The 21,949-nt window shown below is 42.7% G+C and overlaps 1 protein-coding gene across 2 annotated transcripts in view; it reads right to left on the reverse strand.

Moving 5' to 3' along the window:
• MKLN1 (muskelin 1) overlaps window positions 1–21,949 on the reverse strand; it is a 102,708-nt gene that overhangs the window by 38,759 nt on the left and 42,000 nt on the right. For both annotated transcript variants that reach the window (XM_027710054.2, XM_039383487.1), the window contains 2 exons: window positions 21,608–21,673; window positions 14,001–14,113 (listed from right to left, as the gene is read on the reverse strand). In XM_027710054.2, the coding sequence (XP_027565855.1) occupies window positions 14,001–14,113; window positions 21,608–21,673 (179 nt within the window). The remainder of the gene's footprint in view (window positions 1–14,000; window positions 14,114–21,607; window positions 21,674–21,949) is intronic.

Consider the following 21,949-nt stretch of genomic DNA (forward strand, 5'->3'; position numbering starts at 1 on the left):
GCATCATCAACCCAAATTTGTCTGAGTACAGACATGAGGCTGAGACAGTTCACACACAATACCCATTTCAAGCCATTGGCAACAACACCACAGTTGCTACACCAAGTATACAAAAAAAAGAATTTCCTAAGACTACTCTAAAATGAGAGAAGAATCAAGGATAAATACCTACTTCCTTGAATTATATCCACACCACACCTCACACCGTAACAGCTCCCTTTTTAAAGAGCTATTAAGGTTTTAAGATTGATCATTTCATCAAACTTCATCAGCTCGAGTTCACTCAAGAACAGAGCCTGCCATAGCGTGAACTACCTCTTGTAACAAAGAAAACTTCATCCAATTCAAAATCTGTTCTCAAAGAAAACTGAAGTTCTGCCTGCACACCACTCACATCATCACATGGAACCTGTCAAAAGTTTCCTACTGAGCCTACAGGTTTACCAGTATGAGTAAATAAGTCCATCAACAGTGGTACACGTTGGTTTGACATTTGAGGCAGAAGAGGGGAAAGGCCAAATCTGTGTTCACTTGAGAGTTACTCGACCATGGAAGTCCTTGTAGTACGAACATACTTCAAAGGGGTACACAGAGTCCATTTACAGAGACACTGCAAATGACTAAAAACACTTCAGGGCACATGTGGTTGAGTGAATCAAGTGCCTGTGGGTGGCTGTGAATGTTCATCCAAAGACGTGTCACTCCATGTGGTTACAAGAGCAGTCTGTCTGGACAAAGAACACACTGCCACAACTTGTCATGGACAGTGTCCCACCAAATCCAAATGGGAAAGTTTGTTGATTCCACAAGTGACCCTTTAAAAGCAACAAGTGAGAAGAATGGCCCATGACAGAGATGACTCACTCTAACCTACAGCTGAAGAGATCAACTAGTGAGAGAGCAGGAGAACCACCTTTTGTCCCCCTTGCCAGGATGGTGGCTGGTGACAACCCATGAATAGATGTCCTGAGATGAGTGGATCTTACTAGAGATCTCTATACCCTTCTTCACATTCAGGCCTCATCACCCAAAAAAACCCAGCAGATACACAAAAAGTACCTACTGTACTTGTTACTCCTCTAAACATACTCATTTCCAAACATGTTTGCAGCTAATACAGACATTTTTACCTGCATGCTTGTAACCACAAGAGAACATTAAACACACCCAAGTCTTCTCAAGCAGAGTGGAAGGCAAATCACAGTTTTGACTAGTTGCTATTTATCTGTGGTAGACTGCAATGACTTGGGTATTTTGGTGAAAGTCCTACTCAGGACTCAAACAATGTAGCAACTGGGCAATTGCCCAGAGAAGCTGTGGCTGCCCCATCCCTGGAAGTGTCCAAGGCCAGGTTGGATGGGGCTCAGAGCAACCTGGGATAGTGGAAAGTGTCCCTGCCCATGGCAGGGAGTTGGAACAAGATAATCTTTAGGGTCCCTTCCAACCCATTTGATGATTCTATAATTAAGTACTTTTCTTTAGATCTGGTTTCTTCAAACTGTTTTCAAAGTTGTTCACACGTGGAACCCACACTTTTGCAGAGGAAGCTTTGTGACCTGACTGACTGAGGTAGCAGAGATGTTACTTCCCAGAGCTCACCTTCAATAAAACAGACTCTAGTAAAGCCACATCCAGCAACAGTGCCCAAAGGACCTGAACAAACACCAGCTTGGGGGACTCCTTCCAATTCTCATCAGGAAGCTCCTGGCACACACACACACTGCAGAAACCACACGTGAAAGAGGCTTGTGACTAGGTTTAAGTTCTTATTCAGGTGGCAAGCAATGTGTTAGGCTGCCTTGGCCAGTGCCTCTGCTGCTGCCAAGGCTGGGATAGCAGCAGGAAAGCATTAGCATATCACATTTCTAACCTACAGGACACCAAACAATACCAAAAACTACTGAGCACAGGCACTGCTGGGTTTCTGGGGAACTCAATAAGTGCCCACACGGAGCCAGGACTAACCTGAACAAAGTGGCTCTATGCCACCCAGCCCCACCATACAATCAGCACAGCACAATAACAGCTAAGACAGATTAAACAGCAAGTGCCACGGCCCCCTTTGGAAGTGCCACAAAATCCCAAGCTTTATGCCCTGCTCTGATGCTCTTCCTCAAACAGGTTGGTCTTGACGCAACTCCTCTGGTCTCTAAAACACAGATAAACGCCCTGATGAGGGTGGGATGGTGAGGAAAGGAGGAGAGTCTGTATAGCCAGGAGTACTTAAGACAGGCTTTCAATCCTTTAAGCACCCAGGGCCAAATAGGATTTTTAGGTTTCGTCAGTGCTACACGAAATTCAATTGTGCAACGCCAAGTGAATACACAGTATACTTTATGAAAAGCCTTCTCAACATGCTAAGCCACTTTATAAAATCTAATTAGAGCTTTCTTCATTTAACTTGCAAATGCTGAAAGCAATTATCCCACTTAAGGACTAACTTACAAAACGTTTTCAAAAAGCAACACAACAGCAGCAAGAGACAACACTGCCTCCTTAGAATAATTGATTTGTTCCTATACAGGAGAGAAAGGATTGGGACTTGGTTCCTTAGGGCAGGGGCTGCTCAAATCACTCTTTATGCCAGAATCAGCAGGCATCATCTTAGCAACAGCATCATGGCATGCTCTGCTAAGGCACAAACATGATAGCTTTTATTTTTTTGGTTTGTTTTTAAATAAATGTCCTATGAACCTCCTCTAATGTGAACATGACCTCAGGGAACCAGTTCCACTCCCCATCCCACCCTCCCAAACAAATACTGGGGGAGCTTGGCTTCTTCTGGTTATCATAACCTTTTGCAAATAAAGGGTTTTCAGTTGCAAGAAAAATCTGTTTTATTCAGACCAATCCAGATGAAAAACCTCAGGAGCAAGCCTGGACCGTGTTCAAGAGTCAGGGAAATAAAAACAAAGAACAGCTGACTAATTCTCCGCTCTTGGTCCTGTAAAAGACTGAGTGGAATGTGAACACTGCCTCCAGTATAAAGTTCAAAAATAAGCGTCATGAGGTAAATGCTCTTGTCCTAAAGCAAACTAGGACGAGGACATAAAAAGACACAAACAACCTACTTTGTTTCCAGTCCTGAGAGCAGCCTGTCATGCAACAAATAGTCCCTCCTGCCTACACACAACTGCAGAGATTAATTGCTCTCATTTCCTAGTTTCAGAGTATAATTCATATCCTCCTCCACCCCCCCCCAAAAAAAAACAAAAAAAAAAAAAAAAAAGGGAAAGTTCCCCACAATCTTGAAAATGAAAGGAAATGCATATTATTCTTGGTATTCATGCAAGTCCATGTGCTTTAAGATTAGAGCTTGTTAGTGCTTTATCAATGGCAGTGTTCAGCCAATGCTCTCCCAAAATGTTTAAACTGAGCTGTAGCAAAGACTTGCTTTGCTCTAGATGGGCGCTTAATTCAGCAAGGGAAACAACTGCAGCCATACACAACATACAAGTTACTCACAGAAGGCATTTTAAGTTTCTCATAACCTAAGGGTGCTAGAAACATAACAGAATCATTTTATCTACTGGGGTTTTTACAGTAGCATAGAGGATTTGTATGGCCCATCAGCCCACACTATGAAGCAGAAGGAGCAGAAGCTGATATATTGTTCCTATCACCCACAAAATCACCCACCACGTGCCAGGAGCACCGAGCCAGGAGAGGGAGGAGGGTCCTGCATGTTCAGTCACACAAAAGGAGCATCACAACCACGCTGATGTCCAGGGCAGTCCAGCACTGGCACGTGGCAGGGCTGAGACCCATCTCTAAGGGTTCCTTCGGCAGGCAAGACCCTCCCACAAATAGCACATCCCAGCTTCCTGCTCTGTATGCTGGCAGAAATCAGTGCCACCTGATGTCATTTGATGTCCAAAACCTGACAGCTCCAGCACCAGAATCAAAAACCTTCGGATGTCACATGAGGTAGATGCTGCAAAGGGCTGAACCGGGACCTCAAATGTTCCCAGGAGAATAAGATGGAAGTTTAGCTCCAAAAAATATATTCTGGATGCTGTTGTACAGCATGAACAGTGTACACTCTGTTCATGCAATTATTCTGCAAATAATCCCTGGAGGTGTTCAAGGCCAGGTTGAAAAGGGCTTGGAGCAACCTGGGATAGTGGAAGGTATCCCTGCCCATGGCAGGGGGTTGGAACTTTGTGATATTTAAGGTCCCTTCTAAGCCAAACCATTCTGTGATTTTATGATAAATGTTAATGGTCACAATTGACCAATATAATTTCTTGAACTTTGTAAAGACTTCTTTTCCCTCCATTGTAGGATTCTATGAACTTGCATGTTCTCAAGGAATATTATTTATAGCAGGTACAGTAGCCTTAAAAGTAAGCTGGAATACCTGTTACCTTTATAAATAGTGGCAAGAATATCACAGAATCCTAAAATGTTTTGGGTTGGAAGGGACCTTAAAGATCATCCACTTCCAACCCTCTGCCATGGGCAGGGACACCTTCCACTAGCCCAGGTTGCTCCAAGCCCCATCCAATCTGGCCTTGAACACTTCCAGGGATGGGGCAGCCACAGCTTCTCTGGGCAACCTGTTACATGTAAACTATGTTCTGCCAATAAACATTTAGGGAAGTCTAATAAATACATCAGAAACTGGCTAAGAACCACGACGCTTAAAACTCCCCAGGACCAGCACTGGAAAGCCATGGATTTACACAGTTTCTCACACAAGAGAGTTAAGTGTCTTAAAAAATATTAGATTTGGATATAAAAAAGTTATAATTAACCATTAATAAGTCTATCCACAGCTAAGACAGAGAAGCCACCCTCGGTCAGGCAGTTGACACAGTATTTGAGCTATGGCTAATCTGCTTAAGGGTGCCCTCCTACAGCGATGCCACGGGATAGATTTACCAGCAAAGTCCTTTCTGGGCATCTGACTCAGACATGATGGAGCAGATTAAAGTCAGAGGCAGCTTTTAGCACACAGTTTTGTGTGCACATCTCTGTAAGGTGGGAAAACAAAACAAAACAAAAAAACAGGATGAAGTTTTTTTTTTTTTTCCTCCTTCCTCCCTATAAAAGCACACACACATTTGGGATAGTCCTAATTTCTCACTGTTGATTCTTGGCGGCCTTGAGCTGAGCCTTCCACGGAGAGACCTTCCCTGCTTAAATTAGAATTAAAAAAATAAATGGCCTGATGTTCTATTTTTGAAAGACGGTTCAATGAGCTTATAAGTCAAATGATCAGGCTCAGAGATCATACGACACGGTCCTTATGACAGCGGTGGATTTGATGACCCATGAGAGCCCTTCCCTTCCAGTCCTACGTAAGAATTTACTCCAAGTGTTTGCTCCATCCCTCAGGGATCAGCACAGGTTTATCACGGCCCAGGCTCAGCGCAGCACATGAACATTGCTATGAAAACGGAGAGATGCTTAATGTTCTATTCCCATGAAATTGTTATTTTTTAGCCTCCCTGCCAGCCTGCCTGCAGGAATAGCTCATTTCAGAGTATTTTCATAAAGGAATGAACTAGCACATGATCTTTTGGCTTCTGATGTGCCCTGATCAAGGCACCTCTAAAGACAAAGTGTGTCCTCAGAACTGAGCCTTCCACAGCACCAACATTTTCCTTTGACAGCTGCACTGCACAAGTTCACCTACTCCGCAGAAACAACTTTGGCAGGTGATGCCAGTGCAGGGAGCCACATTCCTGGGCCTTCTGAGCCCTCTGCTCTCACACCAAGGCATCATCAAAGCCTTCCAGCAATGCATAACACGGTGGATCTCATGTTGCAGTAAACCAAGACATCTTACAAGCAAGTGGAATAGTGGAAAGGGGAAAAAACTCCCAGAGCTTCAAGTATGCAAATAGCGTGAAATAATTTGTGGTCCTTCAGAACTTAAAGGGAGGTTATAAAAAATATGGAGGGAGACTTTTTACACAAGGAGATAGTGATAGGACAAAGGGGAATGGGTTTAACCTAAAAGGGGAGACAATTAGATTAGATGTTAGGAGGAAATTCTTCACTGTGAGGGTGGTGAGGCCCTGGCACAGGTTGCCCAGAGAAGCTGTGGCTGCCCCATCCCTAGAAGTGTTCAAGGCCAGGTTGGATGGGGCTTGGAGCAACCTAGGATAGTGGAAGGTGTGCCTGTCCTATGACAAGGGGTGGAAGTGGGTGATCTTTAAGGTCCCTCCCATCCAAACCATTCTGTGACTCTAATTTATTTGAAAAAGGCTACAGGAATGTGTATGAAGGTCTCGTCTAGGCTTTAGTTTACAATCAAAAAGAAGTCATCCAGTCTAAGTGATTCAGCTTACAAATGCAAACAAGAGCAGTAGCTGAAACCTTGCAGCAGAAGGACATAAATTCTGTGCTATATCTAACAGAAGGGACAATTTACCTGCAAACCAAGCACTGCTAACACTGGTGAAATGTGAAAAAAAATGATAACGTCTTAAATTTCATCAAGTAAATCACAGTTTGCTCCACATCAACTGCGCAGCTTTGCTTTCAGCAACACTGATGAAATCTAAGAGATGACCCACTAGAGAAACACAGGTTTCACCAGCTCCAAGATGGGCCCTCAGGACAACGTCCCCCGTGTGCCCAGTTTAACTAACCCCATTAACAATGGCAGGATGTTGAATGAGGTCATTCTTGCATGAACCACAAGGTCACGCTGTCCTCTCATTACCAGTAACAATGGCCAGCAAAGGTCCAGCCAAGAGAGATTTTTCCACAGATGCTGAGCCTCAGTCCCACTCACAGACCAGCAGGCTGATAACAATTAACTAGTCCTTTATAAACTGTTTAGCCACAAAGATCAGGGTGCAGCAAGGTTACAATTTTGGAAGTTGTCTGGGTTTCTTTTTTAATTAATTGTCCTTGAAAAGCTGGTGATAGACAAACATTAAAGTCTAAGTCTAAATCTTCTGAGTGCCACAGGCTCTCAGATGTTTGTGACAAAGCGAAGACAGAGAGTAGTTTGCTCTCAAAGGTGTTAGAAAGTCATAGAAGTGGTTGTTTAATCTCCTAGAGCCCAACAGTTCCTGAATACCATATCAATATGTACCAATAACAACTCCATCACACACAAGCCTTGGAAAATTCAAGGATTAAGTCCTATTAAACACACTAAGCTCTTTCAGGTAGGTCTGAGAACTCAACACATCAATGCACCATCCATTCTGCCAGTCTCGAGACAGCCCAGAAAGCTCAAATCCCTAATTAGCTCCAAAACCCAGTGGCTGAAATGCTTCAGTAGCAAGGTCCACGAAAACTTACTATACTTTCAAGCATGTAATTACGCAGACAATTTAGTGAAGGATTTGGCAATGCTACTACTTGAGACCGCTTCCCCTGTGTTACCATCTTGGGGTAACCGATATTTCTTTAGGGATTTCAGTATTTGAACAGCTTGAGGAGTGTTAATGTAACAAAAGTCTCTCTCAGTGTACCTGAAATAAGAGACTATTCCCAAGGTGAAGTCTACTGGTGTGTGAAGCCACTTTCACTTTGCTGGCAAGAGAATAAGCTTTCCTCCCACCTTCTACCTCCACATATTCTCCTGTTTCTTTCAAATCCTTTTTCTTCATCCCTTCAGTGTGAAATGCTGGGGTCCAGGGATTCCAGCTGGTTCATCTTATAGGTGCATATTTCTGTGTCTTCAAAAGCCAAAAGGATATAGATCAGAATTCCCTGTACCAGTATCAACCTCTTCACTAAATCTTCACCTGAAAATTCTGTAATACTTCAAACATTTGAATAACGTCCTCTTCCCTGAGATGGATCCACAGCCACCCGAGCAGGACTGCACACTGCCTCATCTACAATTTACAGGGAACTGCAATATGCATTAGGATGATGCAATAATGTCCTAATAAAGTCACATAAGTAAAATAAAGTTCCATTCCAGACCAGGGATCAGAGCATTAAACTCATCATAAGCTGCAGCTGAAGTGGTGATTTTTATCAGGACATAAATGCCACAAATCAGCTCTGCCTGACGCTTCACTTCAAGGACTAAAAGCAGTTTTACTTTGCAGCTGAAGGCTTTATGATGACTTGGAAATTCAGATGTAATCTGGAGACTGGCACACACAAGTTCTGGGACTGCCAGAGTTGTGCAACCTCCAGAACACCAGGCATAATCCATTTATTTAATACTCCTTTCTCCATGAGCGTGACTTCAACATCAGCATGTAGAGGAAAGGGACCCCCACTCATTCAAACACCTGGTGTGAGGAGTAACTGAAATTTGGCTGGTTTTCTGGGCTTTTTTCATGCTGGAAGCAAGAACTAGAGGCACGTAAGTGAGGGAACTGAATAACTTAAGACCTGGAGCTGTTTTCAAATATGGATGATCTTTTCTCTAAAAAAATGTCAAAGTTAAAAAAAAAAAAACCAAACCACAAATAAACTAGGGTTAAGAGGACAGAACTCCTTAGGCACATAAGGTAGCATTAGCACATAAGTTATCTTTAAAAGGTGAAAACCTTTCCAAAAAGTTTATTCCAAAATAAATAAATAAAAAGCTGAGGTGCTGCTCCCTCAACGGGGTGTTTTTGCTTTAGGCTGCCTAAGTAGAAATCACTGGAGACGTCAGTCAGGCATATCTGAAAGTCTCTCTCTAACATTCTCTTGAAAGAATACTGGCTTAGAACATTCTAAAACCATTATGCTACTAAGCAGGGAGGAAAATAAGCCATTAGCCTGCGATATTTAGGATCAGCCTGGGATACTTTTCAATTGGTTCACTTCAGCATCTGCCGTCTTTGTCCCTACTTTTGTAGGCATTTGCACTATTTAGGAAGTTGGCTCCGAGGTATGTCTGCAGTATCCAAGTTTCTTTCAGGGACAGCTGCTTTCTCCCTATGTGCTTTTGTGGCACCAGGCATCTCGTTCAACTGAGCATCTGTACAACTGGAACTGCTCAGCAGCAGGACATGGCACACTCAGTGTATTAGATCTCGAGTCCGTAAACATCACAATATTTGAAACAAAAAACCCTCAAGTTACTTAAAGTGTCTTCCAAACTGTATCACCATCTGTGAGAAGAAGTCAATATTTGAGACTAGTTCAATTCCTACACTTAAAACAGCACAGGGTAAAAGCCTGACACAGATAAGCTCATGTATTGCTGCATCACACCCAACAGATCAGTCACAAACTCTTACTTCTGTGGTAATATGACACTGGAAAGCTTTGGGTAAATTCATCCATGTCAACAAATGTACAGAAATGCATGCAGAGATTGGAGAAAATTTAACTGGAAATACAACAGCAGCTGAATTTCCCCCTGGCTCTCACCATTAGATCTTTCTACACTTGTCAGCTTTTACTTGCAGCATCCTGGAAAAGCACTTGATGTTCACTGCAAACTGTCACCTCACAATACACCCATTTTCTAGATCATTTTGAACCTACTGAACAGGAGGCACTTGTTGACCTACACTTTCCTTCATTGTGAGGAAAGATTTATCCTCTCAAGCAGTTAAACCATGACAAGACCTCCACTTCTACCTTTGGCAAGAAAACACTTAGAAGTTTTTGAGAGAAACACAGTGTCACCTGAATTTAACCCATTGACACAATTTTCATGTCCTTCAGAGAGCTGATTTGTGAGCTGGATCTTCCCTCTGAAGAAGCCAGAATGAGGATGAGTCAATGTACTGTATTTACAAATAAGCACCACAGAAGGTATCAGTTGATGCAGTGACACTGTTTGAAGGGAGATCCCTCATCTCTTGTCTCCAGGAAATCCTAAAACAAGGTACAAGAATGGCAGTGCCATACAAAGCATGTCAACATCATCCTTGCTTTAGTCTCATTTATCTCATCTCCAGAGGCATCAACATCCCTCAGCATTTTGATCCTATTTCAAAATCCACATGATTATCAATTTACACCAAAGGAAGTTTTTCCTAGACTTAAAACTCTCCTCCTGTGCTGAATTTCACTAAATTACTCTTCAAAAGAGAAAGTTGCTGCTTGGAAACCAGAAATATTAGACACCAAAACACACACATTAAGTTTCTCTATTAACTGACACTGGCCTAGAATCAAAATGCCCAAGGAATGACAAGGGTTTGTTTTTTTTTTCAAAACTATTTATTTCCTAGTCCTGAAAAGGTCTGCTGATATACAACCTCTAATAAACCTCAGAGACAACGGCATTTGTCACAACATTCCCCCTGGTTCAGGGTAAAAACCTTTAAAGGTTCAAACTAAACATGTTTTAGCTGTGCCTCGTGCCAACTGATTCAGAGAGCTGTCACAGATGCCACAGAGGAGACAGAAGTTGAGGGTAAGTTGAGAGGTCCTGAGATGCTCCATGGAGCATCTCCTTGGAAGGATGCAGGCTTGAGGAAGGTCTGGAGCATGAGTCTGATGAGGAGTGGCTGAGGGAGCTGGGAGGGCTCAGCCTGGAGAAAAGAAAGCTCAGAGGGGACCTTCTTGCTCTCTGCAACTCCCTGACAGGAGGGGGGAGCCAGGCGGGGGTCAGGCTCTGCTCCCAGGGAAAAAGGGACAGGACAAGAGTAAATAGCCTCAAGTTGTGCCAGAAGAGGTTTAGATTGGATATAATGGAAAAATTCTTCACTGAAAGGGTTGTCAAGGACTGGCACAGCTGCCCAGGGGAGGGGCGGAGTCCCCATTCCTGGAGGGATTTAAAAGCCATGTGGATGCAGCACTTGGGGACGTGGGATAGTGGTGGCCTTGGTAGTGCTGGGTTGACAGTTGGAGATGATGGCCTTAGAGGCTTTTCCAACCTAAACTATTCAATGATTCTGTGAAAAAGAGTTATGGAAAATTAGCTTTGATGGTCTGTTAAAAAAGACAAATGCAACAACAGGTGACAAGGAGAGACCTCACTGGTAAATTTTGAAAAACAGCAGCAAAAGTGTTCACTAAAGTCACACAACCTTTTCAAGATGCATTGCAACAGAAGCTCTGGTACCTTTATCCCAAAAGCATTCCTGTGCATTATCCCCATAATAACACTGGATAAGATGCAATTTTTACCATATTCTGTTCTTGCCCAAGCTTAATTATTGAATGCCTAATTTAACCACTGTCACTGATTAATTAGAACAAAAGAGCCAGAAGCAGAACCAGCACAATACAACAAAACAGCAATATTAAGCTCTACTGGAATCTACCCTGAATATTTTTTAAAATTCCACGTCAACAGACATTTTCTTTTTGCAAATTGTTTGTGAACAGTTTATGTCCCTATTAGAGAAACATCTGGAGTTTTTGTTTTTGAATTTTCTTCTCAACATTTGAGATTGACCTTTTCATTTCTAAATCAGGTTTTATCCAGATTTTTTTTTGGGGGGGGGAAATAAAAAAAACACCACCAACAAAAAAAGCCACACACACACAAAAAAAAAAAAAAAGACAAAGTAACCCACTGCTGGCTTCCAAGTACTGTATCTCAGTAGGTCACCAAACCCCTGGACTGTGGCTCAGCAGTTCTCCTTCTGAACAACACTGCAGATCATATCACAGAATCATGGAATGGTTTGGGTTGGAAGGACCTTACCAGTCATCTAAGCTGCAACCCCCTGCCATGGGCAGGGACACCTTCCACTAGCCTAGGTTGCTCCAAGCCCTGTCCAACCCGGCCTTGAACACTTCCAGGGATGCAGCAGCCACAGCTTCTCTGGGCAACCTGTGCCAGGGCCTCACCACCCTCACAGGGAAGAATTTCTTCCCAATATCCCTTTAAAACCTACTCTCTTTCAGTTTAAACTCATGCCCCCTTGTCCTGTCACTACATGCCCTTGCCCCAAGTCCCTCTCCGGCTCTCTCAGAGCCTCTTTAGGCCCAGGAAGGGACTCTCAGGTCTCCCTGGAGCCTTCTCTTCTCCAGGTGAACACCCCCAGCTCTCCCAGCCTGGCTCCAGAGCAGAGGGGGTCCAGCCCTTGGAGCATCTCCGTGGCCTCCTCTGGACTCACTCCAGCAGCTTCTGATGTTGGTCCCCCAGAGCTGGAGGCAGCTCTGCAGGTGGGGTCTCACCACGGCAGAGCAGAGGGCCAGAACCCCCTCCCTTGGTGCAGCCCAGGATATGACTGAGCTTTTTGGGCTGTGAGTGCACACAGTCGAGATATGTTGAGCTTCTCCTCCACCAACACCCCTCCCAAGGTGTTCTTCTCAAGAGTTGCTCTTAATCCATTCTCTGCTCAGTTTCTATTTGTTCCTGAGATTGCCCCAGTCCACGTCCAGGACCTTGCACTTGGCCTTGCTGAACTCCACGGGCCCACGTCTCAAGCTTGTCACAAAGAGTCCTTATAGAATTCCCTTTCTAAAGCCATCCACATTGCTTTTCTCTTTCATGTACATCCTCAATACATTCAACTATCCTCCACTCTTTAAAAATTCCTCTATGTTCCTTCCTCTCACTCCTAGACCCTTCCCATCTTCCATTTGGGTTTCCTGATCTTCCATTACACCCTGTAACTTTTTTCCCTCCAAAATCCCTTTATAGCCTCTTCATTGTATCAGCTCACATCTCTTCTACTGAGTCTCCTCCACAACCCTCCTTCTGTGTATCCCTCCTTCCTCCCAACCTGGTGTTAGCCCTGCTAGAGTCTGGCACAAGGAACCTGAGGTGAAACCATCCCAGCCAGGCCTTCTAACTTTTACAGAAACTCAACTTGACGCAGCAGGATCCCAGTAAGAAAGGAAATGAATCCCTTAAACACCAGACTGACCCACACTGGTTTGTGCAGGAAGAAAACACAGTAACCCCTTTTCAGGAAGGCCCTACTTCGTTCCATCCTGAGCACAACAAATGTATGTACTAAACAGTACATAAATATAAAAACTTTACCTTTACACATCTCTGTTATGATAGAAATCAGAGTATCGTGTTCAGTTTTGTTATTGCCCATTTTGTAAAGGATGTTACAAAACAGATTTGAAGGCAACAGGAAGCGCCTTACTGTGAGATTTTTTTTTTTTTTCAGCACAGGCTCTTTGTCCTACTTGACTGCAACCTCTAAAAACCTTTGCTGGGGGAAAAAAAGACAATATTAAAGAGTTATTTAATCTCGTACGGAAGCTCACAAAATTAGCCATGACAAGAAACTGGGAAAACACAAATGAGAAATGAGACATTTTTATACTTTTTTTTTTCAAATAGTTGAAGAAATTAACTCATGACTTTCTCAAAAAGTGGTGGATTCTCGAACTGTTCACACCTTCACGAAGAGGCTGCAAGAATCTCCTGAAGTTATGCTCTGACAAAACAAGTAACGAACTCAAGACACAATAACCACACAAAACCTGGACATTTCACAGTGCACAGTAAAATGAACTGTAGAAGCCAAAGCTCTTGGACTTTTTTTTGTTACCTCCTATAACCCAAGCTACATTCATTTCAGTTCTCATACGTCAAACACTGAGCAAAACGGGCCAAAGAAAATGGCCCAAATGAATTCCACGAAAGCTCTTGGGGTTGTGTAGCCTTTGGCAGTTACCCCTTGTTCTCTAGAATTCCATCCGTTAGTTGTCCCTTTCGACTCATTTTTGACAGAAGTTAAAAAATAAACAATTTGTTTCTGAAGCTCAACACCAGCACTGGGTCTGAGAGGTTTCTTACCAAGTTCTTCTTGGAACCTTCTAGTGGGGGGTGTCCCTGCCCATGGCAGGAGGGTTGGAACTGGATGATCTTTAAAGTCCCTTCCAACCCAAACCATCCTGTGATTCTGCGATAAGTCTGGTTGTTCAGCCATATAAAATTACTTAACTCATGTTCCACTCGCTGAGCTGATTTTTGGCCGATCATTCTGCTTTTGAGAAACAAACCTTTCCCCTCCAGGAATTTTAACACTTCAAAGCCACAGCCAGCTCACATTTTCCCCATGTAAGCATTTCAAAAGTCTTCAGAACTTGAAGGTCTGAACTCTGTGGTTCTCACTGCAGCTGCACTTCAACACAAGCACTTCAGAAGGGGCACTTTCCTGGGCAACAATTCATGTATTTTTAACAATATGGATGTTTGCAGAACTTACCTCTTTCTCAGTATCCCTGGATATGCAGGTCCACTGGTTTTCCTTCACACTGTATGCCCAGAAGTCAGCCAGATCCTGAGTTCCATCCCAGCCACCAAACAAATAAACAGTTTCTGCCAAAAAAAGGAAGGACATGTTAATGTTATTTGAAGAAAACATCTTTAAACAGGTCGATACCTACAAAACACCTGTGACAAACAGACAAACTATCAGAAGAGTAATTTAAAACAATTTTTACTTAAAACACTGCTCCTTTTTGGACAGAACCAGTCACCAAGACAAAGAAATGTGGTTTGGTTTAGTAATGGAAGTTTTTAAGATTGATAGTCAGCCAGTTCTCAGAGTCATTTTCTATTTCTACATTTACATAAGAGGCAATCAAACCCACAGCCTTCTGATTAAAATTCCAGACAGACAAATGAACAATATTTAACATTTTGGATCCTGTGCACTTAGTCTATCAATGACATCTCAGCTTGTACCCTGTCTGGTGCAAGATTTATACATCAGTAAGACTTCTGAGATAGGAGCAGCAAAGTTTTTCTGTTTAGTCCATTCCCTTAGAAAGAAAAATCTACTTCAATTATGAAATCTTCTTGAAGGGAAAAGCCTTGCATAAAGGAACTTACCTGATGGCACAAAAGCAAGTAAGTAGAAGAGTTAAAGTCAGTGTTTCAGGCCTGTCACCTCAAATCCACAACTGCTCCATGCACAGCAAGACCAAAGGATTCTCAGACTCACTGATAAAACCAGATGAAGCCTCTGAACAGGGGAAGCATTTAAGAAAAGCCTCTGTTCTGCCATGGAGAGATAACTAAATTGCTCCCATTATAGAAACATCACTATCTAGTCTCAAATGCTGAAAATACTTCATTTTTGGACTGCATTAAAACATAAACACAAAGCCAAGTCCAAGAAGAACAAGCCCCTCAAGACCTGTAGAGCTTTGAAAAAGTCCTTTAAAATCCACAAACCACTCCTATTATGGAGGTAATGGCCAAATTTTAATCCAACAGCAATTAAACAGCAGAGTTAGAAGCAGGATTACAAAATAGGACCAGTCCCTGACCCTTACCTACCATCAGGATAGTGGTCATCACCATGGAAAGGTTACCCTGGTTCATTAACTTTAATTACCCTTCCTCCTGGACTCAGGGCTCCCAGTGTTCCCTGCAAAGAGCAGGTCCCTTTGTGCACATAAATTCTCACAGCTCACAAAACCCACATCACCACAACAGCTTCATTGATAGCTGAGAAAAATAAAAGATTTGGCACCGGCTAAATATCCTCCTGGGGCCTTGCCAAAACGTCAGGCCTGCCTGGAAAGGCTTTGTTGGCTCACATGAAATTTAATAGCAAACCTGAATGAATCTGATGAAAACTCAGCTTCTGAGAGTTACCTACACCAAGCTGACAGAGTGAAACGGCCCGTGAGCACTGAGGGAGGAGCACAACCACCCAGCTGGTGCCACCGAGAGCATCCCCAGAGTGACACTGGGAACACAAGGGGACACCAACGCTGTGCCAGGCTCCATTTCCACCATGATGGAAAACTGTAGCTCACGCCAAAGAAAGGCTCCATCACTATCTAGACCCAATGACTATCATTTTTTGGTTTTATGCCTTCCTGCAGAACTACATACATATTTTATAGGAAGTTTCTGTACTGAAAAGAGCATTTTTTAATGCATAAATGCAACTGTTGCTGGTTATGTCAAGAAAATAATTTTTCATAGTTCTCCTAAATTTTGCAATGGTTCTCCCATGTTATAAGGAAAAAGTTAGTTGTTAGGTGCTATTCAGAGATTGTTTTTAGTTGGTTGGTTTTGAAATTTTTTTCGATTTCCAATTTTTTTTAAAAGTCAAACTTCAGTATGTTCCCCAACCAGAATCACCCTTCTGTTCTACCTGTTAATTCAGATTTTATGGGAGGGTTATTTTTCCGCCTTGTACGCAGAGATCCAACCAGGACAGATCCAGGATGCAATTCCCACCTCACCAACATATCAGCAAATACTCAAAAGAAGAGGGCAGAGACCACAAACTCCAGACACAGGAGTGAGGCAGTCAGAAGGGAGCCCAGGAATCTCACACCAATATAACTATTCCTACTCTGGCAGCACTGGGGAACTCAAGGAGGAAAGGATTTCTTCCTCTGTATCCAAGCAATGTGTAACACAGCAATAGTGATGCTGCTTTATTAAAGCAAGTCTCTATTCTGCTTCAGGGACAGAGAAGAATTTTCAAACCTACCTGCAAGGCAACAAGAAAAAACATGAAAGCAATTATATTTACCCAAAGCTTTCACCAGCTACGTTTAGGAAGTCAAATTTCTCCTCCAGCATTTTCACCGTATTTCCTCTACATTTATTTCTGAATACAAATTGAACACTTTGAATTAAATATGCTCTGTGGATATTTCTAAACTGCTTGCTCAGACAAAAATGTTTCTGTAATATCTGAATTCTTCTCCTCCCTTACTGTCTGGATGACTAAAGGGTGCCAGGGCACTCCTCAAATTAGAGGACACATGTTCCCAAAATTCAACATATTTCCTGTCGATCTCTCATTAATTTTTATTTTTCAGACAAGTATGTAAAGCATCCCCCTCTAACCCCTGTGAAATACTAAATATCCTGGGGCAGCTTCAGTCCAGGTTCATTCATGTTCTCCAAGACAGTTGTCTATTAACTCTACCTTCCCCATGTGATGAAATCCGGGGTGGGATTTTGGTACAAGTGGGTCTTCCTCATCTGACCAGGGTGTTACATGGCAAATTGCTCTGGCCAGGTTGACAAAAGCTGCTTGGTGTGCCTGAGCCTCCCTGTTTACCTTCTAATACACAGGTACACTGAATACATTCCAATCCTGGTGACATATCTCACTACATGCTTTAGTCAAATGGTATCTCCATGTGTCTGCTAGAACAGTTCTCCATGAAATATGAAAGAATTGTGGACCTACAACACCTCTGCAAGTCATCTGATCCATCAGTCACCTCCCAAACCTCTCACAGCAGGACCAGGCTGCACAGGGAATTACTTAGTTAAACTCTGAGTATCTCCAAGGAGGGATATTTCAGTCTCAGATCTGCTGCAATGACTGATTATCTTCGTTACATTTTTTTTTTATTCCTAATATCTGAAATACGGAGTTTCCCATCCTGCCCTTTGTCCCATCCCTCTGCCCCCCCCCCCCCCAAAATGAGTGTGGTCAGCTCCATGCCCCCACCAGCTACATGAAGACAGCTCTGAGACCCTCCCACAAACCTTTTTTCTACCAGCTGCACAAAAGCAGCTCCCAAAGCATCTCCTCACACATCACAGGCTCCAGCCCTGACCACCCTGGTGGCTCTTCAGTGACTCTCAGTTTGACACAATCCTTATTGTCCCAGAGAGCCCAAACTGGGCACAGGCACACTCCAGATGTGGTCTTGAGTACTAAAGAGAGGAACACCCCCCTCCTTAACCTGCTGGCCATGCTCCTGCTGACACAGCCCAGCAGGAGGTTGGTTTTCATCACCACAAGGACACACCACTGGTATCTCAAAAGCCTTCTGTGAAAAGACATCGCTTCCCCATGTAGAACCACAGATTCAGTCATGTGCCAGCAGCACTGTCCACTTTGTGAGGGGCACTTAGAGCACAAATGTAAAACCAGACCCAAATTTCTGTGCAGTATCACACCCCTCGGTTTCTGAGCCACAGTTCAGCATAGATGTTGGCTGGATCCAAGTTTTTTTTCAGGCTAGGCATAGAGTCTTCCTCTCCAATGTGAAAGCACCACGAAGTTGAGTAACCTCCAGGATTCAGCAGCTGTTTGTGTTTCAGAGCTTAGAAGCCATCTGTGTTTTGTTTCAGAGATCCCTTCATCTTGTACACAAGTCCTGTCTTTAAATATCTTATGGATAACAGTGTTTTCCTCAGGCAAAACAGCATCCTTCATGTCTGCTGCTCTCTCTTCATCTTTTTCATCTTTCCATGCTGCTTTTGAACCAGCCTTGTCATTTCCACTGTGCTGCCCACACATACCATGGGCATGCTGGGCCCAGGGCTCTGGATCTCCCTGTTTTCCCAACCTACAGCTTTGTTCTCACTTATCCAACAAAAGGAGGAAAACAGAACTCCTTCCAGCAAAAGGAAAAGCAAAATAACGTACAAACAAAATTAGAGCAGTCGCACTTCAGTGAGTGAACAGAGGTAACAAATCGATAAACACCATTCCACTAATATTTTCCCCTCAAAAAATTATTTCACTTGCCAAAAAGAAGAGAAATAGAGACCCAAGAAAATCATCCTGGTTGTTTTGCTATTGTTTCTACAACAGGTTCATTGGAAAACTTCAGCAGGCTTTAGCTTAATGAACTGAAAGCTGAAAGTTGAAAAAAGCAGGATATAACACAAGATTGTTTTAAACAGGATGATTTCTATATAGTCTATAATTCTGTTACCAAAATAAACTGTGTATCTTTATGGACTGCACTGTGATTCACACAAAACTGTGCCCGTCCTATGAGGGCAGAGGAGATCAATTCCACCTTATCTATGGAATTATAACCCAAATCTCCAAAACACAGCACACGTATTGCTCTAAAACACTGATGTTATTCCTGAAAGTTTGAATTTGGCAATTCACTTATTCATTCCCACTTTCTTCCAGAATAAGCACTGGAATTTTGAAATGCGTGCCATATCTGAACTCTAAAGAGGCCTGGGAGGGCAGACTCAAAGTTCTGTTAACAAAGTACCAATGCCAGATCCCAACATCCTCATCCAAAACTGCATTAGGGCTCGATGCCCCTGGGAACACAGTTCCACACACAAGCCTGTGTTTTACTGCTCAAGTATTTCACCAGGGCCTGCATAAACAGCCTTCCATGACTGACATTCAGCACACACCACTGTGTTCCTGTGCAGTTTTGGGGTTGTTTGGAGGATACTTTTGGTTTTAATTTATGTACCTGGGTTGTGACTACCCAATTACCTCCCCTTCCTTGTATAAAAGCACAGAGAACTCTCTAGTTTCCCAAAGGGAGAACTCCATGAGACCTAGACCTTGCAGGAAAAAGCAGGAATAACATAAGCCTTCTGCTTTCATTTAGATTCTAGAGCTTTCAAGTACCTAACAGTGGTTTCAGCTCTAGTTTATGTTTCTGCACGTGGCTACCAAACCCAACCTCCTAATTCTGCCATCTAGAGTCATTCCAGTCTGGAGTGTTAATATGATTAAAAGCATGGAGGGCATTATGAGAACCAGTAACTCTTCATTTTTAATTTATTTTTTATGTAAGAAGACAAAACATGCTAAAAGGCAGCTTAGACCAAGTTAGACTATGTCCTACCTGAAACTCATAAACAGAGTCTCAGTGACTCAATGCATCAGCAGGAATGTAAGATCTAGCTCAGCTGCTTCCCAATCCATATCCTCTATCCTAACACCAACACATGCATCCAGCAGGCTCAGTGCTATTTACCAAATTAAAATTAAGCATATTTTTGTAGTCAGCAATGACTGGTTAATATTTCCTTGAGGTTAATCAAAACACAGAACTACTTGAAGCTCAGTTATAGCTACAGCAGGTCTGGCCATCAGAGATGGAAATTTGCTTCCAACACGTATTCTACGTGACATGAAACTTCAGAATCTCCTTATAAGTATGATTTTGGTGTTTCACTTCATTTTCGAAAGACTAAAGTTGAAGAAAACATTTGTTTTTGAGAAGGACCTCACCTCTCTAACAAGGAGTGCAAAGTGAGATGAGTTTTCAGTTGCCAAAGAGGAAAAAAAAACACAACTCAGCAAGTGCGTGGGTAAGGTAGGGAGGATGTCTTTGAAGGAAAGAGTACACCACTGCTCCTTTTTCCATTAACACTGGATTTGCTCAAGGTTAGCCAGGAAGCTTTACAGCTCCAGTCTGTAAAACACATCCTGACATAACTGGCTCAATTCCCATCAGCTCATTAAAAACTACCTATATTCAAAAGGAAAACTCCAGCAATCACCAGTGGCTGGTTTTAAGGATAACAGCTCCAAGAACTCCCCCTGGCCTGTTATGACCCAAACTAAATGGCAATACTTATAATCTCAAAAACATTTTGGCTTGTACAAGCCTCAGTGGACCTGGATGCAAAACTAAGAGCAACTTCCCAAACAGCCCACAGAGAAACTTTGGGAAGGTATCCCACCACCACTGGACAGAGCTGCAGGAAGAAAGGGCCAGCATGAGAGGGGGAGATCCAGCTCTCCTACACTGGGACTCCACCCCTGTGGGTGCTCTCCAGCCACTTTTGTGCAATTGAAAAAAAAATATATGTATATAGACAGATGGTTTTTATTGCCTTATTAAAACAGAGTGAAAGGTGAAGTCCAAGGCAGATCTTACAAGGGCTTAAGAAAACCAACAGCAATGGAAAGGAAGGCTCACACTACCAGGGATATATTATTTTCACAAGGTCTGATGGACTATCATTTCCAAGTTAAGGATCACGTTACTTCCAAGCTCTAGTGAAACACTCACTGTCTACTTATTCCCGAGGCCACTAGGGAGCGTTCCCAGCCTCTTTGTAGGGAAACACCAGCGATCCTCCAGCAGCGTTTTGTTCTAATCAATCTCAAACCTCTTCCACCAAAAAAAAAAAAAAAAGTTTGCTTTCATACACAAAATAACTCGAGTGCTTCCTCCAGAGCTGTAACTACACTGTGAGCACAAGCCAGAGACTGCAGCTACATTTTTGCTTGTTCACTATGACTTAGCAAATTACTCCTGAAGGTGCTGCCCTGTCACATGCTCTGGTCCCGTCCGTGTGACCACAACAGATACAGTCACAGGCACTTTTCTGCCAACTCCCTCCATGCCACCCTATATTCCTCTCCATTAATCACACCCTGATCTTGTTTCTCCTTTCCCCAGAACAATCCTCTCACTCATACAGCAAAGTTTCAGGCAGATGCTTTCCTTATTTTAGCAAGGGCTGACGTGCCACGGGAATCTGATTAAATTAAAGCAAGACAAAGATACATAAAGTCATGGAGAACAACTATCACTGGAACTGTTACTGATACACAGCCCCCTTTCTTTTCTGTGCAGGTTCTCTGAAGCAGAGGTTGAACCATTCTTTAAACTGCTACAAGAAACAATTTTTGTAAAAAAAGTCTAACAAATTATATTTAACAGGAGTTTCTTGCACACTGTGGAAATTAGAAGCCACTCCAACCAAAATACAAAGAATGTTTCAACACATCAGATCTATTGCTTGAGCTCTATTCCAAAGAGCACAGCCTGTAGCAGACAAGGGAAATTATTATCCTTAATTTCTCTTTTCTTGTTTGAGCTCCTGCTCTAAGAGGGTAGGAGGGACAAAAAATAAAAACCAATTGTTCTTGGTTTCTTAGTTAAGCCAAAGCAATGGCTAAGGCGTAACAGAGAATTAATAGGGAAGAAGGGGTGGGAAAGGCAGTTGGAATATAGTTCCAGAGAGAAAGCAGAGTATTAAATCCAGCTATTAGAAAGTGCAATTTTTTTTCCTCAAAACCTGAAAAAAACCTCAAAACCTGGAAAACAGAGGATTAAATAAATAAGTTAATTAAGAAATGTAACAACTACTCACCTGTCTGCACATCTATAACCATCTGATGGCCACCTCTCATCCCTGGTCGACTGTCTTCCCCATCACCTTCAAAAAAGAGGGAGGAGAGGGTTTTCCATTATGAGATTTTTTAAACCAAGGAAAGGTACAACCTCAATACAGAAGCAGAGCAACTTAGTAACTCACCCTTCTTGAAGCATTACCTTAAAGCTTTCATTAGCTTAACACTTTTCCCAGGTAATATTCTTCTGTGTGTTATAAAACTGTAAGAAGTTTTATAACGAATTATCTGGTGACTGACAGTACAGAGAGCAAAAGTTTATACTCTCCTGCAACTCTGAGTACCTTGGAAAGGAACTCCAG

The sequence above is a fragment of the Pipra filicauda genome, unplaced genomic scaffold (assembly GCF_003945595.2).
Source record: "Pipra filicauda isolate LSUMZ 115617 unplaced genomic scaffold, ASM394559v2 scaffold311_size1313980_pilon, whole genome shotgun sequence".
NCBI classification, from domain to species: Eukaryota; Metazoa; Chordata; class Aves; order Passeriformes; family Pipridae; genus Pipra; species Pipra filicauda.